Raw genomic sequence first — 17,696 nt, 5'->3', positions numbered from 1 at the left:
CTTTCCTCCAGACTAACCTGCTGAAGAGGTACCCTCCTGCTCCTGTGAACACATGAGCCATAGATGAGGCAGCTAGGGTTTAATTCAGAACATCACCCACAAATTCTAGGATACAGCTACTATATTACTCTTTAAGAGAAAATATAGAACATATGTAAGTCCAGTACATTGTTATTTTGACAGCCACATGTAAAGGCCCTTGTGTCTGACCTCTAGTTCAAATATCTGCTTCACACTTTACCTGGGATTTAGGAAATATGCACTTTGTTACCATAAAAGCAGCAATGATCCTTTTCCATGGTAGAAGCAAACGTGAATGTGTTATGAATAGAAGTAAGCCTCTGTACTTTGAGGGTGGTATCACTTGTTCTTTGATAAGAATGCACTGGGAAGTACCTCTAAACTAAACTCTTCACTCTGGAAATTTTAAAATTCAAATACAAATTAATATTGCCAATACATTTGATAGCTCTTTGCTAAAAATCATAAATAGAAATGAGTGAGGTTTCCCTACCAGATGATTGTGTGTCAAATATTGTTGAAGTGACAACTTTCTCAAGTCCAGTAGAGTTTTCCTAATTTTGGAATGTAACTGAAAGCATAAATGATAAACAGTAATCTGTAGCTCACCAAACTTGCTTTGTTCAGCAGGCCCTTTATATGTAAAAATCACATTTTTTTCTACAAAAGATTACTTGGTAGATCCTCTTGGCAGTGTAGGTGAGTAACATGGCTCTCAAGAGCTCTTCCTTTCCTTTGCAGAACTACATGAATCTTGATTTCTTGTCCCATGAACTGAAGCAAAGCATTTGGCAGCTAGACACTCTCCTGCTGTCCACTTGAAGTATTTCCTTACTCTTTGATACTTGGCTCCACACCTGCTGAGCTGCCTCCTCCTCATAAAAACACTATGAAATGATAGACTGATTCACTGCTTTTTATGCAATACTTTATTGTCATCCTTAAATCAGAACAAGAAAATTCAAATCACGTCACAAAGTGCAATAATTTGTTTTTAAAAACATAAGTTTGTTTTTTTTCCAAAGCAATTCCCACTCCATCTATCCTATAAATTACCATGTTATCCCTCCCTGTGACCAGGTTCAGTATTTTAAGTGAGATCCAGTAAAGACACTGAGGGAAAACAAAAAAGCCAACCTAAAAATCTTCTTCTCCTACTACTCAACACCAGAAGCACTTAATCAGAATATATTTTCATATTTACAATTCTCAACCTACTACACATGCTCCTTTTCCTGGAAGAATGACCAAAACACTCCACACAGGGCTAGAAAAAGAAAACTTGGCCCTGTGGTCCAGTAATTAAGGCATTCACCTTTAAAAGGAAGAACTTGGGTCTTTTTTTCCTCTTCCAGAAAGTATTTGACAGAGTGGACAGACTTATTTCAACTACCTTCCCTGATTTCCAACAGGCCCAGGTCCTGTAATTAAGGCTACTTGCAATATGCAAGTTAACACAACCTATTACCTTTACACATAGGTAGTTATATCTAACAGTGTAACCACTTCAACTTAGAGAAGAAAAGAAAACAGCACTTTTCTTTCAGAAAGCTTTGGTATCCTGGTAACTTGACCACACATCTGAAGAGCAGTTGAGGATACAGGTATCTGAAGAAACATATTCACAGAAAAAATCATGTTCAGAGTACACTTTCATCCTTGGAGATACTCTAAACCCAACTGGAAAAAACCCTGAGCAGCCTGCAATAATTGGCTCTACTTTGAGCTGGATGGTACGACTACAGCAGAGGTCTCTTTCAATGTCAATGCTGTTTCTATGTCCAATACAAGCTCAAGTATCTGTCATGAGGATGAAAGAAGTAATTTTACCCCTGTAACATTAAATCATTAAATAAATATGGAATATAAATCAACATTTCCTTGTCAATGTACAGTTAATCATCAATGTGTCAAGTGAGGCCAAGGTGCTTTCTTTCTAGCTTTGTCCTATGAATTTATAAATATTACAAAAGTATTTATGACAAATAACGGAACATTGGCAAAGTATTCTCATGTTAAAATAACTTGCTTAAGTACAGCAAGAGTCTAAAACAAGATGATTATGAAGATGATCTGAGGGCTGGAGCACCTTTCTATGAAGACAAGCTGAGAGTTGGGGTTGTTCAGCCTTGAGAAGAGAAGGCTCCAAGGAGACCTTATAGCAGCCTTCCAGTACCTGAAGAAGCTACAGGAAAGCTGGGGAGTGGCTTTTCACCAGAGAGGGTGGTGATAGGACAAGGGGTAATGGATCAAAACTGAAAGAGGGGAGATTTAGGTTAGGTATCAGGAGGAAACTCTTTCCTGTGAGGGTGGTGAGACACTGAAACAGGTTGCCCAGGGAAATTGTGGAAGCCCCATTCTTGGAAGTGTTCAAGGCCAGGTTGGATGGGGCTCTGAACAACCTGATCTAGTGGGAGGTGTCCCTGCCCATGCTGGGGGGTTGCAACCAGATGATCTTTAAGGTCCCTTCCAACTCAAACCATTCTATGATTCTATGAAATTAAAGTTTTCGAAAAATGTAATTTTTTACTTGCTTTTGTGTAACTGCAGAATTAGCAGCAGCTCAGTCTGCCAGAGTGGGGAAGGAGCAACAGGCTATAATTACTGACTGCAAGAACACACCGCTCCCCTGCCTCATGAATCTTGCCTGCCACAGACTGAAAATCTACTGACCTGCTCCTAATATTTTTGACACATTTTGTACTCTTTCACAATACTCCTAGGAGTCATAATCTACAGTTTAATACTAGGTTACAGTTGGAGTATGAACTACAGATAGAAAAGTTTAAAAACTTCACTGATTATCAACCCAAGCATGTCTCTGAATGTAGAGTTGGCTCAGGTAGAAAGCCACAGGGTGTGGGGCAGAAGGAAAAAAGTGCCAAACCCTGAACTCAACGCAGCACAAGCTGTGTGCCATAACTACTACCTTAAAAGCAATTAAGTATAATTTGCTTAAAAGAGTCATTAGAATTTACACATTTAGCAGCAAACAATTTTGATTTTTTTTTTTTCCTGGAACTGAAAATGTAAGATCTTAAGAAGAAAATGTTTTGTAATATGAGAAATTTTCATACGAATCCCCCCATTTTTCCCCCCCAAAAAAAACCAAAAAATGCTGTATTGATGTCTAACCATTTAGAGTGCAAAATTCACATGTAGTTTTACAACCACTACAATAGATAAGAGAATGGTATTTTCGGAATTCTTTAACTAATTTCTTCTTCTGCTTCAAGGTAAAGGTGGGGTCATTGTCCATCGCTTTGACCAATGCCAGAAGATACTTGTTTGTTTGTTGTTTTTGATCTTCATATTCTTTAGCTGTCACACGTTGACAGAAGGTGAAGCCTTTGTGAGAAATCAGAGGTTCAGATTAAGATTAATGCATCATGTAGAAACTTATTCAAAATTATGATCAAAAACATAGGTATACTGATATTCCAGTCCCTACATGATTACAATTCTCTACAAACAATGTGAAACATACTGAGCATGGATTAACACCTAAGCTTTAACTGCAAGAATGAAACTGAAAAGCAGTGTTACAAGTGCAGTATCACAGATGATTTTGTATTGCAAACAGACCTGCAAGACAAAGAACCAATACAATTATTGCAATCAGGCGCTATAGTGAAGAACGGAACATGACAAGAATGGCACCTTGCAGATGGAATGATCCAGTGATTCCTGGTGAGTGACACAGATCAGTATCAAGGCCTGGTACATAATGCAAGTGAATGAATAATTTGGAGAAACAGTTTCCTCTGAACCACACCTCTGAAATCAGGAAGAGAATTCAGGAACTTCAAGGTGACAAGAAAGCTCAGCATGTTTTGGGCACCAGAAGCAGAGGCGATGTAACAGGCAGCGGCTCAGGGTGAGGTCTGAGCAAAGAACTGGAGTGAAAGACATAAGCAACTTAAGCATGACTTAGCTTTGTTGTGGACCTATGCAGTAGAGTACTGCCCTGCAAGGATGCAAGCCCCATCATTGGGCAGGTGAGTTCTGGCCTGAAGAAAGACTGGCATTCAGCTACTCCACAGATACTTTTTCCTCCTCTAGGTGTCAGGGAGCAAGTTGGTTGAACAACTGTCAATTGCCTAACATGTAAAACATTCTCACTATTCCTTCTGTACAAACATCATCTTCTTAAGGCTTCACATAGAGTGGTAATAACCTGAGCTGCTAGGATTTTCATGTGGACCTGTCCCTCCTTTCTTTTTATTAAGAGCCTGTAAAACACAAAATGTGAAATACTTTTTATGGTTTAGTAGAATTAGATTAAAAGATAGCTCTTTCAAAAGGCAAAACTTAACAACTTCTAGCAAAGAGATTAACTCTTAAAATTTCAGGGTGGATCCTTTAGTCCAGTGGTTTCAAGTGTCTTAATAGATAAAAATCAACCCCTGAGTTCCCTCACTGGTTTTAGAAATGTTTATTTCCAGCAGACCTACGGATTACCTTCCTGCAATAGACAGATTCCTTTTCATATCAGGGTCCCCTGGCCTTTTCCTTCCTGCTCTCACATGCACTTCAGAAGTTCACCAGCTAAGAATGCTCAGTAGCTCTCTCTTTTTCCTCCCATCGCCTCCATGAGAAAAGGGAAAATGACACCAGATTATGAAGCACATAGTGAAGTAGGGCTATGCCACACCAGAGAGCTTACAATCAGATCAAACTATCTATCTCAACAAGTAGAAGAAATCTATGTGCATTTACGGATTGATGTAGTAGGGAGAATATAGTATGGGGTTTGTGCTTCAGTTTTCAGCTCAATGTGCTAATAGAGCTCACACAGGCTCCAACAATACAGCAGATAGGCAGCTCCTTCTTCTGTTGGTCATCTCTGTATTATCTGGCTACACGTGTGATACTCAGAATACTGAACTGGAAGCAATTTGGACACATTCCAGAACCTAACAGACGGTAAAAGATTCTGTACCAAAAGTACTTCTCAGACATCTGCTCTATCAAATATAGTATTAAACAGCACAATAACTTAAGTCTTATTCAGTTCCCTAATGGTTTCTCCTCAGTGTTTGAGCACAAAGTGCACTGGTAATACAGAAGCCAAGAGGAAGAAGCTAAAGAGTCAGAAATTCAATTATTTAAGCCAACCCTTTTAATCACAGTGCTGAAAGATATTTTTGGCAGCAAGGCCAGATGGAATGTTAGCTCATAAAGGAAATTAGCTGGAAAACACAAATCCCATGTATGCACCAAGTGTCAAATGCCTTCCTTTTTTTAGGCTACACTGCCATTCTTTAAGTCTTAAGCTCTTAATAAACTTTGTGCTTATCTAGAACGTGGTTCTTCAAAACACTAAACAATCAAGATCTGTGCTCAAGCCATCTGTTAGAACATCAAACCACTGAGCTTTCTGAGGTATTTGGGTGTCTTGTGGCAGAAAGACAAGAATGCTGTTCCTGAATATAAAAATCACATCAAATTCACAAACATAATTATAAGCAAGTCACTTAAGGAAGCACATTTTGCATTAATTTCTCCAGAAGTAATTATTTGGTAAAAAAATCTTTGCAATGTGTTCAAACTAGATAATAGAATCCTTGTTTCCTAATATTCAGAGGTCAGTGCTTTACTTATGGTTATAGTTTGCTTATATTTAATTATTTGGTGAATTAGCCACTAGTCACTTCAATGCTTCACTTCTAATAATGGAACAGTCTATGCAAAATTATAGACAATTGATGAAAAATTAGTTTGTATAGCAAGGTTTATATAAAAATGTGTATCATCTACCTGAATCAGTATCTGCATCTTGTCCTTCTAGCAAACTCTTGAGTCTCCTACTAGTTAGTTCCAGAAGAGTTAAAGGAGTCTGAAAATAAAATTAAACAAAGAAAAAAAAATTACAACCCAAATACTTCTGTATTTTAAGAATCTAAATCTTTCAAATAATTCATCTTAAAAAATAAAAACCACATAATTAACTGCAGAAGAATCTATGCCCACATTTATTTAGGTATGCATTCAAAACCTCTAATGAAAGTCACCCTAGAACACATATTTATGTTGATTCCTGATATTTCTGGCCAAAGAAATAGGAGGAAAGATGTTCTAGATGTTTTCCACTGAACTACAGAAAAAACTGTCATGTAGACCTTGAACTGATTTCAGCTTATTTAATACAACAGGCTCTGAACTGCAGTTGTGAAAGAGCAAGCCTCTATCCACTCTGCTGTCACTGCTATGAAGCAGAGTGGGCACGTAATTTGTCAGATCTGGCTCCATCTCCAATCATTAATCAAAGCCCTCATCCACATTACAAAACCTTAACAATAACAAAAAAAGTGGCTGTGTATTAACACACACAAAACTCTTGGTAACCACTTGATACTCTCAAACTAAACTAGAGGCAATTACAAAAATAAATATCTGCCACGTCTCTTTAGCTGAGGTCAGAAGTGGGAAAGAATGTGTTGTATAAGAACTAAAAACATTTTACTGAAACCACACCAATGTTTCTCTGAGACTTATTTGTAACTGGACAATGTCTAGAGCATTTTACAGCTAGGAGGAAATTTATAGTTGAAGAAAATAATACAGAAGCATTACAACTGCAATGCACTGATTGAATTCAGGAAGTCAATATAGGGCTGGGAAGGTTGTATGTTTTCGTATTTGTGACAATATGATGGAACATAAATAAAGGATATTATAAAATATATCTATATAGTTACATACCTGACCAAGTTAATTAAAAAGGCCATTTCTTTTTGCGATTCTATTTATTTCCTTTAATTTAGAATTTAACATTTAATTTAGAAGTTAACATTTCAAAACACCAAAAGGAACTCTTAACTGTTACCTGAGCTGTACATGTATACTGAGGCAATAGAGCATGCCATATTGTGTATCACCCAGAGTATGTCAGCTGACTTCTAAAGGAGAAAGACACTAAAGCAGCCTAAGAATTTAGTAGATAGCCATCAGAAACAAGGTATGAAAAAGCCTAAATAAAAATTTCTTAATACTTCCAATATTTCCTTAACACAAATGATGCAAATAAAGAGAAACCATATCATATGGAGAGAACAAAGCTCTCAAAAAGCTGTCCTCCATAGTCTGGAACAGCTTCTCACCCTACTTGACTGTACCATTAAACTGTACCAGCTGTACTATTAAACTCTGCTACTCAGACCTCTCATCTCCAAAATGGCACTTCATGGCATTTGATATGTAAAAATGACAAAGCTGATGAGGTATGGAAAATGCTACCTTGAACAGCTCAGAATGATTGTCCATCAGAAACTGAGTCAGCAGCTCTGCCTGTGATTTAGACGATGTCTTGTTTTGTAAGATGAACTTTGTGCAAGTCTTGATGATCACCGATCTGTTATCAAACTAAAAAATTAAGAACCCAGATTTGGCATTAGATTGACTTGCAATGTGTGAACAAAGTATAACAGGATGCAGACTGCTATTTCCCACACTAAGCATAACAAATACTTACTTGTTTTTGTAATTTGTAGCCCTCAGATTCAGATGCAATGGCAGCAAATGTCAGGAGTCTATGTAGTTCCTCTCGGATATTTGGTGCTAATAATCTTAAATAAAGTTGTGATGCCTCTAGAGCCTGATCTGCTTTTCCTTTTTCTGCAATGGAGTAAAACAGTGTATCCAGTGCAACCCACTAGAATCAGGAATACATACTTAAAATCCAATAATAATCCTATTTTTGGGCCTTCTCCTTCCAAACAAAGGAGGTTATCTCGTGACCTCTAAAACCTTTTGAGAAGACTCAACACAGCATTTAATCAACATAACCTTAAAACCTTTGTCCCATAGTTAGGCAGAGAACAGATGTACCTGGACAATATCTAACAGGACATTACTATGTTCTTTGTACAATGTGTAAACACTGAAGTGATGTTTGCACTGTTTATGTTTACACATCTTTGTATTATTAATTATTTTGAGATTAATCCTGGAATATGAGCTGAACAAGTCTAAATTTCTCATTACTTTGAGATTTTGTTAATTTATTTTGGTTTGGGGGTTTTTTTGTGTGTTTTTTTTTTTTGTTTGGTTTGGTTTTTTTGCTTGTTTGTTGTCAATTGATGTCTGTTGTTCATTTCCTCCCCTGCTTTAAGTAATTAGGTTATGAATTTCTCAAGGAAATGTGCTAAAGTCAAAACAATCACCTATAAAAACCCCTTTAGATTATAATTCTAGTTAACTGTGAAAGTGAGGAACTACAAAAAAATCCAAGGAACTTTCTTGAGGCAAGAGCAAGACAAGGACAGATACAGGAATAGAACTTTGTATGATTTTCTGACCTCTGTGCTATTACTGGGACAGAGGTCAGATTCTACAAGAAATCATCCAGAACTTTCAGGGGTGTACCACAAACCATTTCAAACCATCTTTATTTTAAAAGAACACCAAAAGAGAAAGTAAGTGACCTTTTACCAAAAGAAGGGCAGAAATAAAAGCAGGAAAGAACTATCAAAGGACATGATCAAGGTAAGGTAGAAGTGTAGTTATGAAAAAAGGAAGTTAAATCATTCCTAGATAAAAGTTTAAAGAGTTTCTCTGATCTGAGATAAAAGCTTTACTGAATTCCATTAAATGACTACAGAAAAAAAAAAGGAAGAAAAAATAAAATTCCACTCTTAAAAGGTTCCGTAAACCACATGGGGTAGTTTGACCAGCTGTATTCATCTATAACATAAATGCTCTAGATGTGTTTATTTTAAAGGCAACAATCATATTAACATGTTTGCCTTCACACCAGATCTGTATTATCAGCCATCTTGAACTACTTAACATCTGAGGAAAATACAGTTATAACTGTATATAAACAGATAACAAGGAAGTCGTACTTTAATTGCGGCACTCCTCAAATTAATGTTAAAAGCATTTTAAATATATAAATGTTCATAGTTAGTTTGTGCCCTCTCTTGCATGAGAGTCAGAGCAACAGCCCGTTATCACAGTAAGGTTAACTGCACTGGATTCTACTTGAAAACTATCACTAGAATCCAAGTTGTTATGCACTGATGACCATAATCTATTCTGTAGCACCGAGAGGGAAAAGCAGTTGTAAAATATTTAAGCACAACCTCCTAACAGTGATCTTAAACTATGAACTAAAACACAGCGGAAGACCCAAGAACACAGGCTAATATACTCAAACAGACAATCACTTCCTAATGATAAAATTATGGCTACCACTCCATCAGAAAGAAATAAAGCATTTGAAACTTCTTGTGAGATGGTCTTACTCAAGTTGGAAAGATGACACAGTGAAAGCAAGAAGAAGAAAGCATAATAGCCCTGGACATTCACTAGTCATGTAGTTTAGATCAAGTAGATTATTAGCATTAAATAAATAAATTAGCATTCTTTTCTTGTGGATAGAATATATAATTTTCCAATAGTTTCCCTTTAATGACTTCTACTTTAATTTGATTTTTTTTTCTCCTTAGCAAAATACTACTGATAAAAATATTTCTTTTTTATTATTATTATTTTCAAGAGGTTTTGGCCACAGGATCCACCACACTGCCCCAATCTTTATATAGGCCAACTGGGCTCCTATGCCAGTAAGCTAGTCAGAGTTCACTAAAAACTGAAACCTCTGGCAACAGCCCATAAAACCTACAGAACTGAAGTACTTCTACCCTAAATAGGCCTGGATAATCTTAAACTTGTATTTAAATTAAACTCTTCCATTTTACTCGTGAGCATATATAAGGAGGGTTTTTTTGGAGGGATCACATCCTGAAACAGTCTCAACAACCCCCCCTAAATCCAGAATTTACAAAACCTTATTCTGGTTAACAAGAAAACCTTATAGCAATTATTTTAATTTTTTTTGTTATTAGTCACAAGTAAGGGAAATTCTGACTAGCAGTAAGAAATTGTCACAGTAAGGGTAGTTACATACTGAAACTGGTTACCCATTGAGACTGGCAAATCTCTATCCTTGCAGATGTTCAAAATTCAGCTGGAACAGACCTTAAGCAACTTGGTCTAATTTTGAAATTTGTCCTTGTCTTGAGCAGGAGGTGCTGACCTGAGTGTTCCTTTCCAACCTATAAATTAAAGGGCATCTGCAGTAGTCCTGCAAATAGTGTTATGATTCAACCAATTAAAGCTTAGTAAATTCCACCCTTTATACAGCTTTCACTTGCAATTATTGTTCCAGGTTGCTCTTACCTATAAGTTCAATAATTCCTGAATGAATAGCGAGATCCTGAGTAGTAAGAAGGGAGTCCTTCTTCTGGCTATAATACTTTATTATAACATCAAAAAGAATTTTCTTGTATATATTCAGACTGCCTGGTTTGTTAGTGCTTTGAGGTAACTGCTGACTAACCATCACTATGAATTGGTCTGGGAGATACTCCAAGCATTCAATTGCAGCATAGAGCCATTTGTCAAGCCTGTAGAAGGAAAAGTTAGTTTTAGTGATTACTTTAAAATACTCCATCTTTTCTTATTTAATGCTTTAAAAAAAAAAAAAATTAGGTAGCAATAACCATGCAGGCATCATCATATATTTGAACCACAGCATTAAACTTGTTGCTTTTTAAGCAGCTTATGTAATTTATTTCACTATAATAGTTCATAGACCAGCTTAAAAATAAGCAACTTCCATGGTCCTCCTGTACTACAGAAAAGACACCTGATGCACACCCAGATCAAAAGCTGCAATCATGTCAGACTGCCACTGACCCCAGGACACTTGTCCAATTCAGCTGTTATTTAAAACCAAACACAGCCATGCCATTCCTTCAGCACACACAATGAAAATCCACCAGACCTAACCAGAGTGAAAAGGTAAGGACCTGAATCTTCAGAAGAGAGACAAAAAACAATTAGCTTGAAAACAGAGAAAAATAAGAATAGTTTAAAACCCAAAAGTCTGCAGAACCAGTTTATTATATGACCTGCTAAAAAGGCATGAGTTTTGTTATACATTTGTTGCCTGTAAGACTTAACTAAGGGAGAGAAAATGTATGGCAAATATAGAATCTAGGTAGACAACTTATTGTTCAAAGAGGCTAGAAAGTCAGAGGAAAAGGTCATTAACCATTTTGCCTAGAAGAAATCTAAAATAATAGAACTGGGGGGGGGGGGGGTGGAGGGAGAAATACTTTTATCTGACGGTCTGGGTATAAAATAATTCTAACTGAATCAATGATTAATGAGAAAATGCAAATATTATTTATGATCCACACAATCTTCATGGAGAGCAGAACCAAAGTTTTTTTTAACTTGCTGCTAGACAACTAGATAAACAGAAATTTTTGCTAGGGCTGCTGCAGCCAACAAATATTGTCTAACTCTTGGATGCATAAGCTGGGTAATACAGCAAAGTAGAAATGGGACTATGACCTCCCTTTAGTTATGATCCCATGAGCAGTGTGTTCTGGTTTGGTTTGGTGGGTTTTTTGGTAGCGGGGGAAGGGCCCCAGGAGTGGCTCCGGTAAGAAGCTGAGACACTGCCCCTGCTTTCAAAACCCAGCCAAGGAGCCATTAGAGGGACAACAGATGCACCTCAGTGATTAACGAAAGAACAGCTATAACACCAGAGCAGAGAGGCATTTGGGGGGAGAAGAGCTGTGCTGGAGGGGAACAGCTGTGCTGGGGAAGGAGAGCGGTGCTGGTGGTTGGTGAGGAAGAAGGGGAAGAAGGTGCCCAAGCAGAACTTCCCATGCAACCTGTGGTGAGATGGCAGCTGTCCCCCTCCACTCATGGAGGAATGTGGTGGAACATTCCCTGAAGGTGCCAGGAGAGTGAACTTGGTTGGTGGACTTGGATTTTGTGACCAGTGGACTCTTGATTTGCTGCCAGTGGACTCTGATTATGCAGTTTTGGAAGACCCCGGCACCAGGGGATTTTGTTCCCAAAGAAGCCCGTGACTCTGTGGGAAGCTCAGGCTGAAGCAGCTCCAGACCTCGTGGGAAGGAGTCATGAAGGAGAGGTTCATGGAAGACTCTCTCCCATGGGAAGGACCCCATGGGGAAACAGGGAAGGACTGGAAGGAATCCTTCTTCCTGAGGAGGAAGGAGCAGCAGGAACCACCAGCCTGTGAAGTGACTCTAAACCCCATCCCCTGTCCCCCTGTGCCACCGGGGGGAAGGAGGGAGAGAAACCGGGAACAAAGTGATTTGGGCCTGGGAAGAAGGGAGGGGTGGGGTAACATATGCAAGCCCTGCTCTGGGTGTTGTCTGTGTCCTGTGTGTGTTTCATTAGTGTGAAATTAAATTATTATTTTTCCCCAAGTTGAGTCTGTTCTGCCCAGGACCTTAATCAGTGAAGAACCTTCCTTGTCCTTTGTCTTGACACAGGAGCTGTGTTCTCATCATCCCAGAGTGTGTGCGTGTGTGTGGGGGGGAGGAAAGTTGAGTGGGCGGCCATGGGGCTGTTCCTTGGTTGTCGTGTTGTCCAAAACCACGACAGTGCAATCACACTGCCTCTATTTTTTTTTATGACTTTCCTGTTATGGATGATAAAACTAATCTGGAAAACATCTTTGTAAGTTAAAAATCCAGAAAGCAGTCTAGTTCACTTTATAAAAGAGGGTGGATAAAACAGTATTTGCTTACAGTTTTCAAGTACCTACATGGAGAACAGGTATTTGATTATTTTGAACAATAACACAACACTATTTGAAAACTGAAAGTCTGAGAAACAAACTATGCTACTCTCCTCCCCTTCAAATCAGGGCAATTAATCCTACAACAATTTGAAATACTGGTGGCTGTTCTCTATACCTGGTGTCACAGTTTGACTCAGAATTGGCAATTAAACGGTGACAGTAACGCTCTCGATCCCCTCCCCCTCAGGTAGGGAAAGAGAGAGAGAATAAGACGACTTTACAGATTTAAAACTGGACAGCTTTAATTAAGTACTTTCTCAGGCATGGTATAAGCCAGACCTAAATAAAATACTCTCTGCAAAGATGCTACCCCAGCCCTCCACTTAAGTAATTGTAGAATAAAGAGATGAAGCAAGCATTTAATCATCTGAGATATCAGCAAAGACCCAGATGTTAGAGACACTTCCCACAGAATAATACAGAGTAACAACCACATGAGAGATTAAGAAACATAAACCCAGCAATCACAAAAGAATCAAGTATACAGAAAGTATAAAGCTCAAAGGAAAAAGACGTCATTAACTCATTCCGGGACAAATAACCCAGAGACTTAAGATGCTATCCAGCAATAAACCCAGTTTGAAACCAGGAGTTTCTTTATCTTATATAAAACTCTAAACATATGTAAAAATAATCACATTATTTTCTCCCTAAAACAGGAATAGATAAACTGTAACATACTGATTTGACAGAAATAAGCATTACTAAGAGGAGACATGCCTTGACATATTCATTAAAAGGACATGCTAAGATATAGATCAGCCCAAGTGCAATCACCAGGAACACTACAAAAATAAGAGAACATTTAAGGAAAAAAGCAAAGATGACATGCAGCTACTTCCACTTCTGAGGATATAGGCATTCTTCAGTGCTACAGATTAGTTTCTCCTTTTCTGTTCCTAACACTAGATGCCTTATTGACTTCATATTTTCACAGCACCATCACCAGGAACTGTGACAAACAAAAAGCTTCAGAATAAATTTGTTCAATTTCCAACATCTGTTATAGAGATCTAAGAGTGAAGTGTCTGATATAGAAACCAGGAGCGTTTTCAACACTTGAGATTAAAGTTTTAATATACAGGTAACATCCTGAAGTGTCCAATCCTAAACATACACTTTCTATGAATTCCCTTCCCACTTCTGAAAAGACATCAACAAAGGAAAGTACATTAATGCCACCTTTGTCTACAAATATGCAAGTGTAATAGTGTCTATTTTGTTAACTTAAACTGTTGATCAAGGGTAAAATAAAGCATTTACTAACAAATCCATTTTATAGATGTGTAACTTACTCAGGCAAGTTTAAGCTATGTGTAACTTCTCTGTCCAGGAAAGTATTTGAGATAATCAGGTCTTCTTCTTTGCCAAAACAGTCTGTTTTTTTCTTCACTGAAGACACCAAGATGTCTTCTAGAAGTGGAACATCAATTAACTGCAGGAGTCGTAGCAGAGTTTGCTGTTTCCAGACATTATCTATTACTGATACCATAAAAAACACAAAAACACACCTTCAAAATAAAATATTATGAAAAACATTAACCTTTGCTTTTACTCTCAAAACTGTTTTAAATGTTCAAAGAAAGCAAGTTAACAGCATAATGTGAAGTTTTTGTGTTAGGGAAGAAGGGATCAAAATAAGAATGCTAAGAAAGAAAGCTTTAAAGACAACACATCTCTCCATCACGTTAAAATTAGTAATAATCTACTCCAAATAATAACATACAAGAAAAGACAAGTGAATAGCAAAGGAATAATGTAGTACAAATGTACTTAATCTTAAAACCTATTTCCTTCTGAAGGGATATTTGCATAAATTGAAAAGCACCATCCTGCAAAAACTTAATCCTGTTTTGTTTCCCTCAGTTTATTTGCTATGAGCATTTACCACTCATTTACCTATTTTGTCTTTAGTGACATGTTAAATGTAGGACCCTGAGGGGTAGGGCTTAACAGAACTGAGGTATTCACTCAAGCAGATACAGTGAAGAGCACTCAAATTCTAAAAAGGGAAATTCAATCCTCACCTCTTTTTGAAAGCAGATGAGTTGGTTCATTAACCATGATCCTTGGATACAAAGATGCATGAACATTTATTGATTGAAGAAGCTCCTCTACTCTCTTTTTATCGGCTGTTTCTAATGCTAAGGGGTTTGAAAGTGTTGTTTCACTCTTCATTCTGCTTAAGGGGGAAAAAAAGCAGATGTATAAGAAACACGATCAGGACATATTTATCTTGTCACTTCCTCAGTTGTTACCAAATGAGGACTTTAAGGCTTCATTGTATCTGGGGTCTATACTCCTGCTAGAAAATCAATCATCCATATCTGTCTTGTTGAAAGGGCAAGGATATTGGTTCCAAATCCTTAACATACTATGCCAGACTCTATTAGAAATAACAAAGAGCAGATCAAAGCAGGACAGAATTACTAACAAACACTTGGAAACATCTGTGATTTAGACATGACATTTCCCAAAACCGGCATGTAGTTTTTAAATCTCCAATGCCTAGATTACACAGATAGAATTTCATCTACAGTTAACCCAAAAAAATCAGACTAGTTCAGAGTAACTCACTTGGAACACATTATTGTCTTCTGTTTGCAGATTTGCTCCGGAGATGTGCTCTCATTGTCTTTATTCTTTCGTGGAAGAAGAGGAGTAGGACACTTATTTACAAATTTGTAGAGGCTAGTGTTTGTGTCTTCAAACTCTGTTTCTTTCTCATTCTTGAATAAGGAAAGCTTTGGTCCAACTGGCTCAAACACCTTGTGATCCATCAATGCTTGGCATACACGAACTCCCTTCAGCCGAGAAATATCATTGCAGCTTAGGTACATGCTTTGCATAAGATGGCTTAGTACCACATCAACAGCATTGGAGCCAGTGAAACAGTTCTTATATGTTTTCAGATGTTGTCTACGTCTTTTGATTTCCACCTGACTGTGAAGAGCATGAATAATACTATTCCACAGCTGAGTTGCCTGAAAAGGACCATCACAATCTGCAAAATATTTGTATGAAAGTTTTACAGGTGTTTATAAAGCTTTAACATTTTAAAATATGTTTTTAGCCTGTGAAATTAGTTATATTTATACATATATTTAGAAATTCTCCAGAAATTAGCTTAATTTTATGAAGATAAGAAAGAAAACACTTCATGAATCAGTCATTCTTGTAAGTTGACTCACACCCACTAGGGCAGAGTCCACGGTAAAGAACAAAAGATACCAAAACAGACCACCATGTAATCTATAGGTATGTACACATTAATTCATGACATAATCACAGAACGACTGAGGCTTACAGGGACCTCTGCAGTACATCTAGTCCAACCTCCCCTGCTCAAGCAGGGCCTATGAGAGCAGGTCCAGGGCCATATTCAGAAAGCTTCTGAGTACCTCTAAAGAATGAACGTTCACCACCTCTCTGGGCACCATCGAGAAGAGCCTGGCTCTGTCCTCCTGGCACCTTCCCTTCAGGTGCTTGTAGGCACTGACGGGAACCCCCTAAACCTTCTCTTCTCCAGGTTGCACAGTCCCAGCTCTCTTAACCTCATCTAGGGGAGATGTTCCTCCAGCCCCAAACTTCCCTTCTATCCATCACCCTCAGCTCAGCAGAGGAGAAACCAACACTGAGCACACCTTAGACCCGCCGGCCCCCCAGTCTCTCGCTCCGAACACTCAGTCATAGCCCCAGGCCCAGCCAGAGCAGCGGCGTCCCCAGCTAACCAGGACTTCTGAGCCGGAGGAAGCGCCTCTCTCCACCTGCTGCCCGCCCCGCCCGCTCCCTCCCTCCCTCCCTCCCTGCCGCCCCCGGCTCAGCGGCCCCTCCCGCGGCACCGGCAGCCGGGGGCGCCCGCCCAACCGGCGGGCACGCGCCGGCCCTTCAGAGCCCGCTCAGCTCCCCGGCCGGACGCGGAGCCGCCGCCGGCCCCGCCGGAGAAAAAGCAGCGGTAGCGGAGAGACGAAGCCGCATCTATTCCCCCACCTCGCCGCCGCCCGCTCCCCCGCCGCGGCTCCAGCTCGCTCTGACTCCGGAGCCGCCTGAACCGCGGAGTCAAATAAGCCGCCATCGCGGCGGCGGGCGCCGCTGCCGGAAGCCGCCCGAGCGCATCACTTCCCGCCCGCGGCCACCGCCCCAGCCCCGCCCTCCGGGGCGGAAGTCAGGCGCGCTCGGGCCGCCTCCTCTCCCGGCGCTGGGGCAGGCGCCGTCGCTATGGAGTAGCTGGAGCGAGAAGGGGTCGAGCTGGGGCTGGAGCCAGAGACGGAGCCGGCGTGACAGGCGGCCCGCCGGGCCCACAGGGCAACGGGCAGCCGGGCACCGCGCCGGCAGCTTCCCCCAGTCTCAGGTGAGAGGCCTGTCCCCGGCGCCCCGGGGCAGGAGCCGCTGCCCGTGACCTAGCGGCGTTGCGCGGGGCTGACAGGGCCTGCTGCCTCTGCGGGGGCTGGGGGCACCGGTGTCGCGTCCCGGCAGCCGAGGGGTGGAGGGGAAAGGAGGCAGCCCTGGAGGCGCGGTCCTTGCGGGAGGAGGGCCTGGGGGCGAGCGCTGGGGTGGCCGCGCCGGCGGATCGCGGATCACCTGCCCGCAGCCCGCTCGCCGCTGTTCGCCTCTGGCCGCGGCCGCCGCCCGGTCCGGGCAGGGCCCGCCCGGGGGCTGCGCGGGGCGGTGAGCACGGTCACCGGCCCTTCGGCAGCGGGAAGGAGGGATTCCCTGCCCGCCGCTGGCGGGGGTTTCTCGGTGGAGCGCTGCGCGTCCAGTCTCGCTTTAAATAACAGGAAATACTTCGGCAGGACTGGTCCGCCAGAGACAGTCCAGGTGTTGGTGCGGCATGTGGGTTGCGTGGTTGGGTTTCTCCTGTAGCAGGCGACGAGCAGATCCTCGTACGTGGATCTTGTTCCATGAGTTTTGGGTAGGGTTTCAGTTGCAGCTCGTTACCACAATGCTGAAATAAACCATGAAGGTGACATATGCTCAGGGCAATTACACCATGCACAGTGCATCATTGCATTTGATCCTACTGTTGGTTTTGTAGCACGTG

The 17,696-nt window shown here is 40.5% G+C and overlaps 2 protein-coding genes across 5 annotated transcripts in view; one reads left to right on the top strand and one right to left on the bottom strand.

Annotated features, from left to right (window-relative positions):
• Positions 1 to 932: 932 nt before the first annotated feature.
• On the bottom strand, positions 933 to 16,736 carry DEPDC4 (DEP domain containing 4). 3 transcript variants are annotated; one of them, XM_051616963.1, is made up of 9 exons: positions 16,646 to 16,736; positions 15,233 to 15,659; positions 14,683 to 14,837; positions 13,951 to 14,137; positions 10,207 to 10,433; positions 7,496 to 7,638; positions 7,261 to 7,386; positions 5,782 to 5,860; positions 933 to 3,369 (listed from the first exon to the last, which is right to left on the bottom strand). In XM_051616963.1, exons 1-9 carry the CDS (start codon positions 16,728 to 16,730, stop codon positions 3,152 to 3,154), a joined length of 1,647 nt encoding a protein of 548 aa, XP_051472923.1. In that variant the 5' UTR covers positions 16,731 to 16,736; the 3' UTR covers positions 933 to 3,151. The 3 variants fall into 3 exon arrangements, with proteins under 3 accessions (XP_051472923.1, XP_051472933.1, XP_051472942.1); XM_051616973.1 differs by having other exon boundaries at positions 14,683 to 14,834; XM_051616982.1 differs by having other exon boundaries at positions 3,311 to 4,253.
• Positions 16,737 to 16,827: 91 nt separating this feature from the next.
• SCYL2 (SCY1 like pseudokinase 2) overlaps positions 16,828 to 17,696 on the top strand; it is a 39,667-nt gene continuing 38,798 nt past the window's right edge. For both annotated transcript variants that reach the window (XM_051621760.1, XM_051621769.1), the window contains exon 1: positions 16,828 to 17,006. The gene's annotated coding sequence lies outside the window, so the exon portion shown is untranslated. The remainder of the gene's footprint in view (positions 17,007 to 17,696) is intronic.

The sequence above is a fragment of the Apus apus genome, chromosome 1 (assembly GCF_020740795.1).
Source record: "Apus apus isolate bApuApu2 chromosome 1, bApuApu2.pri.cur, whole genome shotgun sequence".
Classification (NCBI taxonomy): Eukaryota; Metazoa; Chordata; class Aves; order Apodiformes; family Apodidae; genus Apus; species Apus apus.
The sequence above is the reverse complement of the archived record's forward strand: the minus strand, read 5'-3'. Positions and strand labels throughout refer to the sequence as shown.

Coding starts and splice junctions, on each gene's coding strand:
- DEPDC4 (XM_051616963.1), bottom strand. CDS start 16,730: ATGGCGGCTTATTTGACTCCGCGGTTCAGGCGGCTCCGGAGTCAGAGC. Junction 7,639..10,206: donor AGGAATTATTGAACTTATAG/GTAAGAGCAACC, acceptor ACTCCATTGCAG/AAAAAGGAAAAGCAGATCAG. Junction 7,387..7,495: donor GCTACAAATTACAAAAACAA/GTAAGTATTTGT, acceptor TTAATTTTTTAG/TTTGATAACAGATCGGTGAT.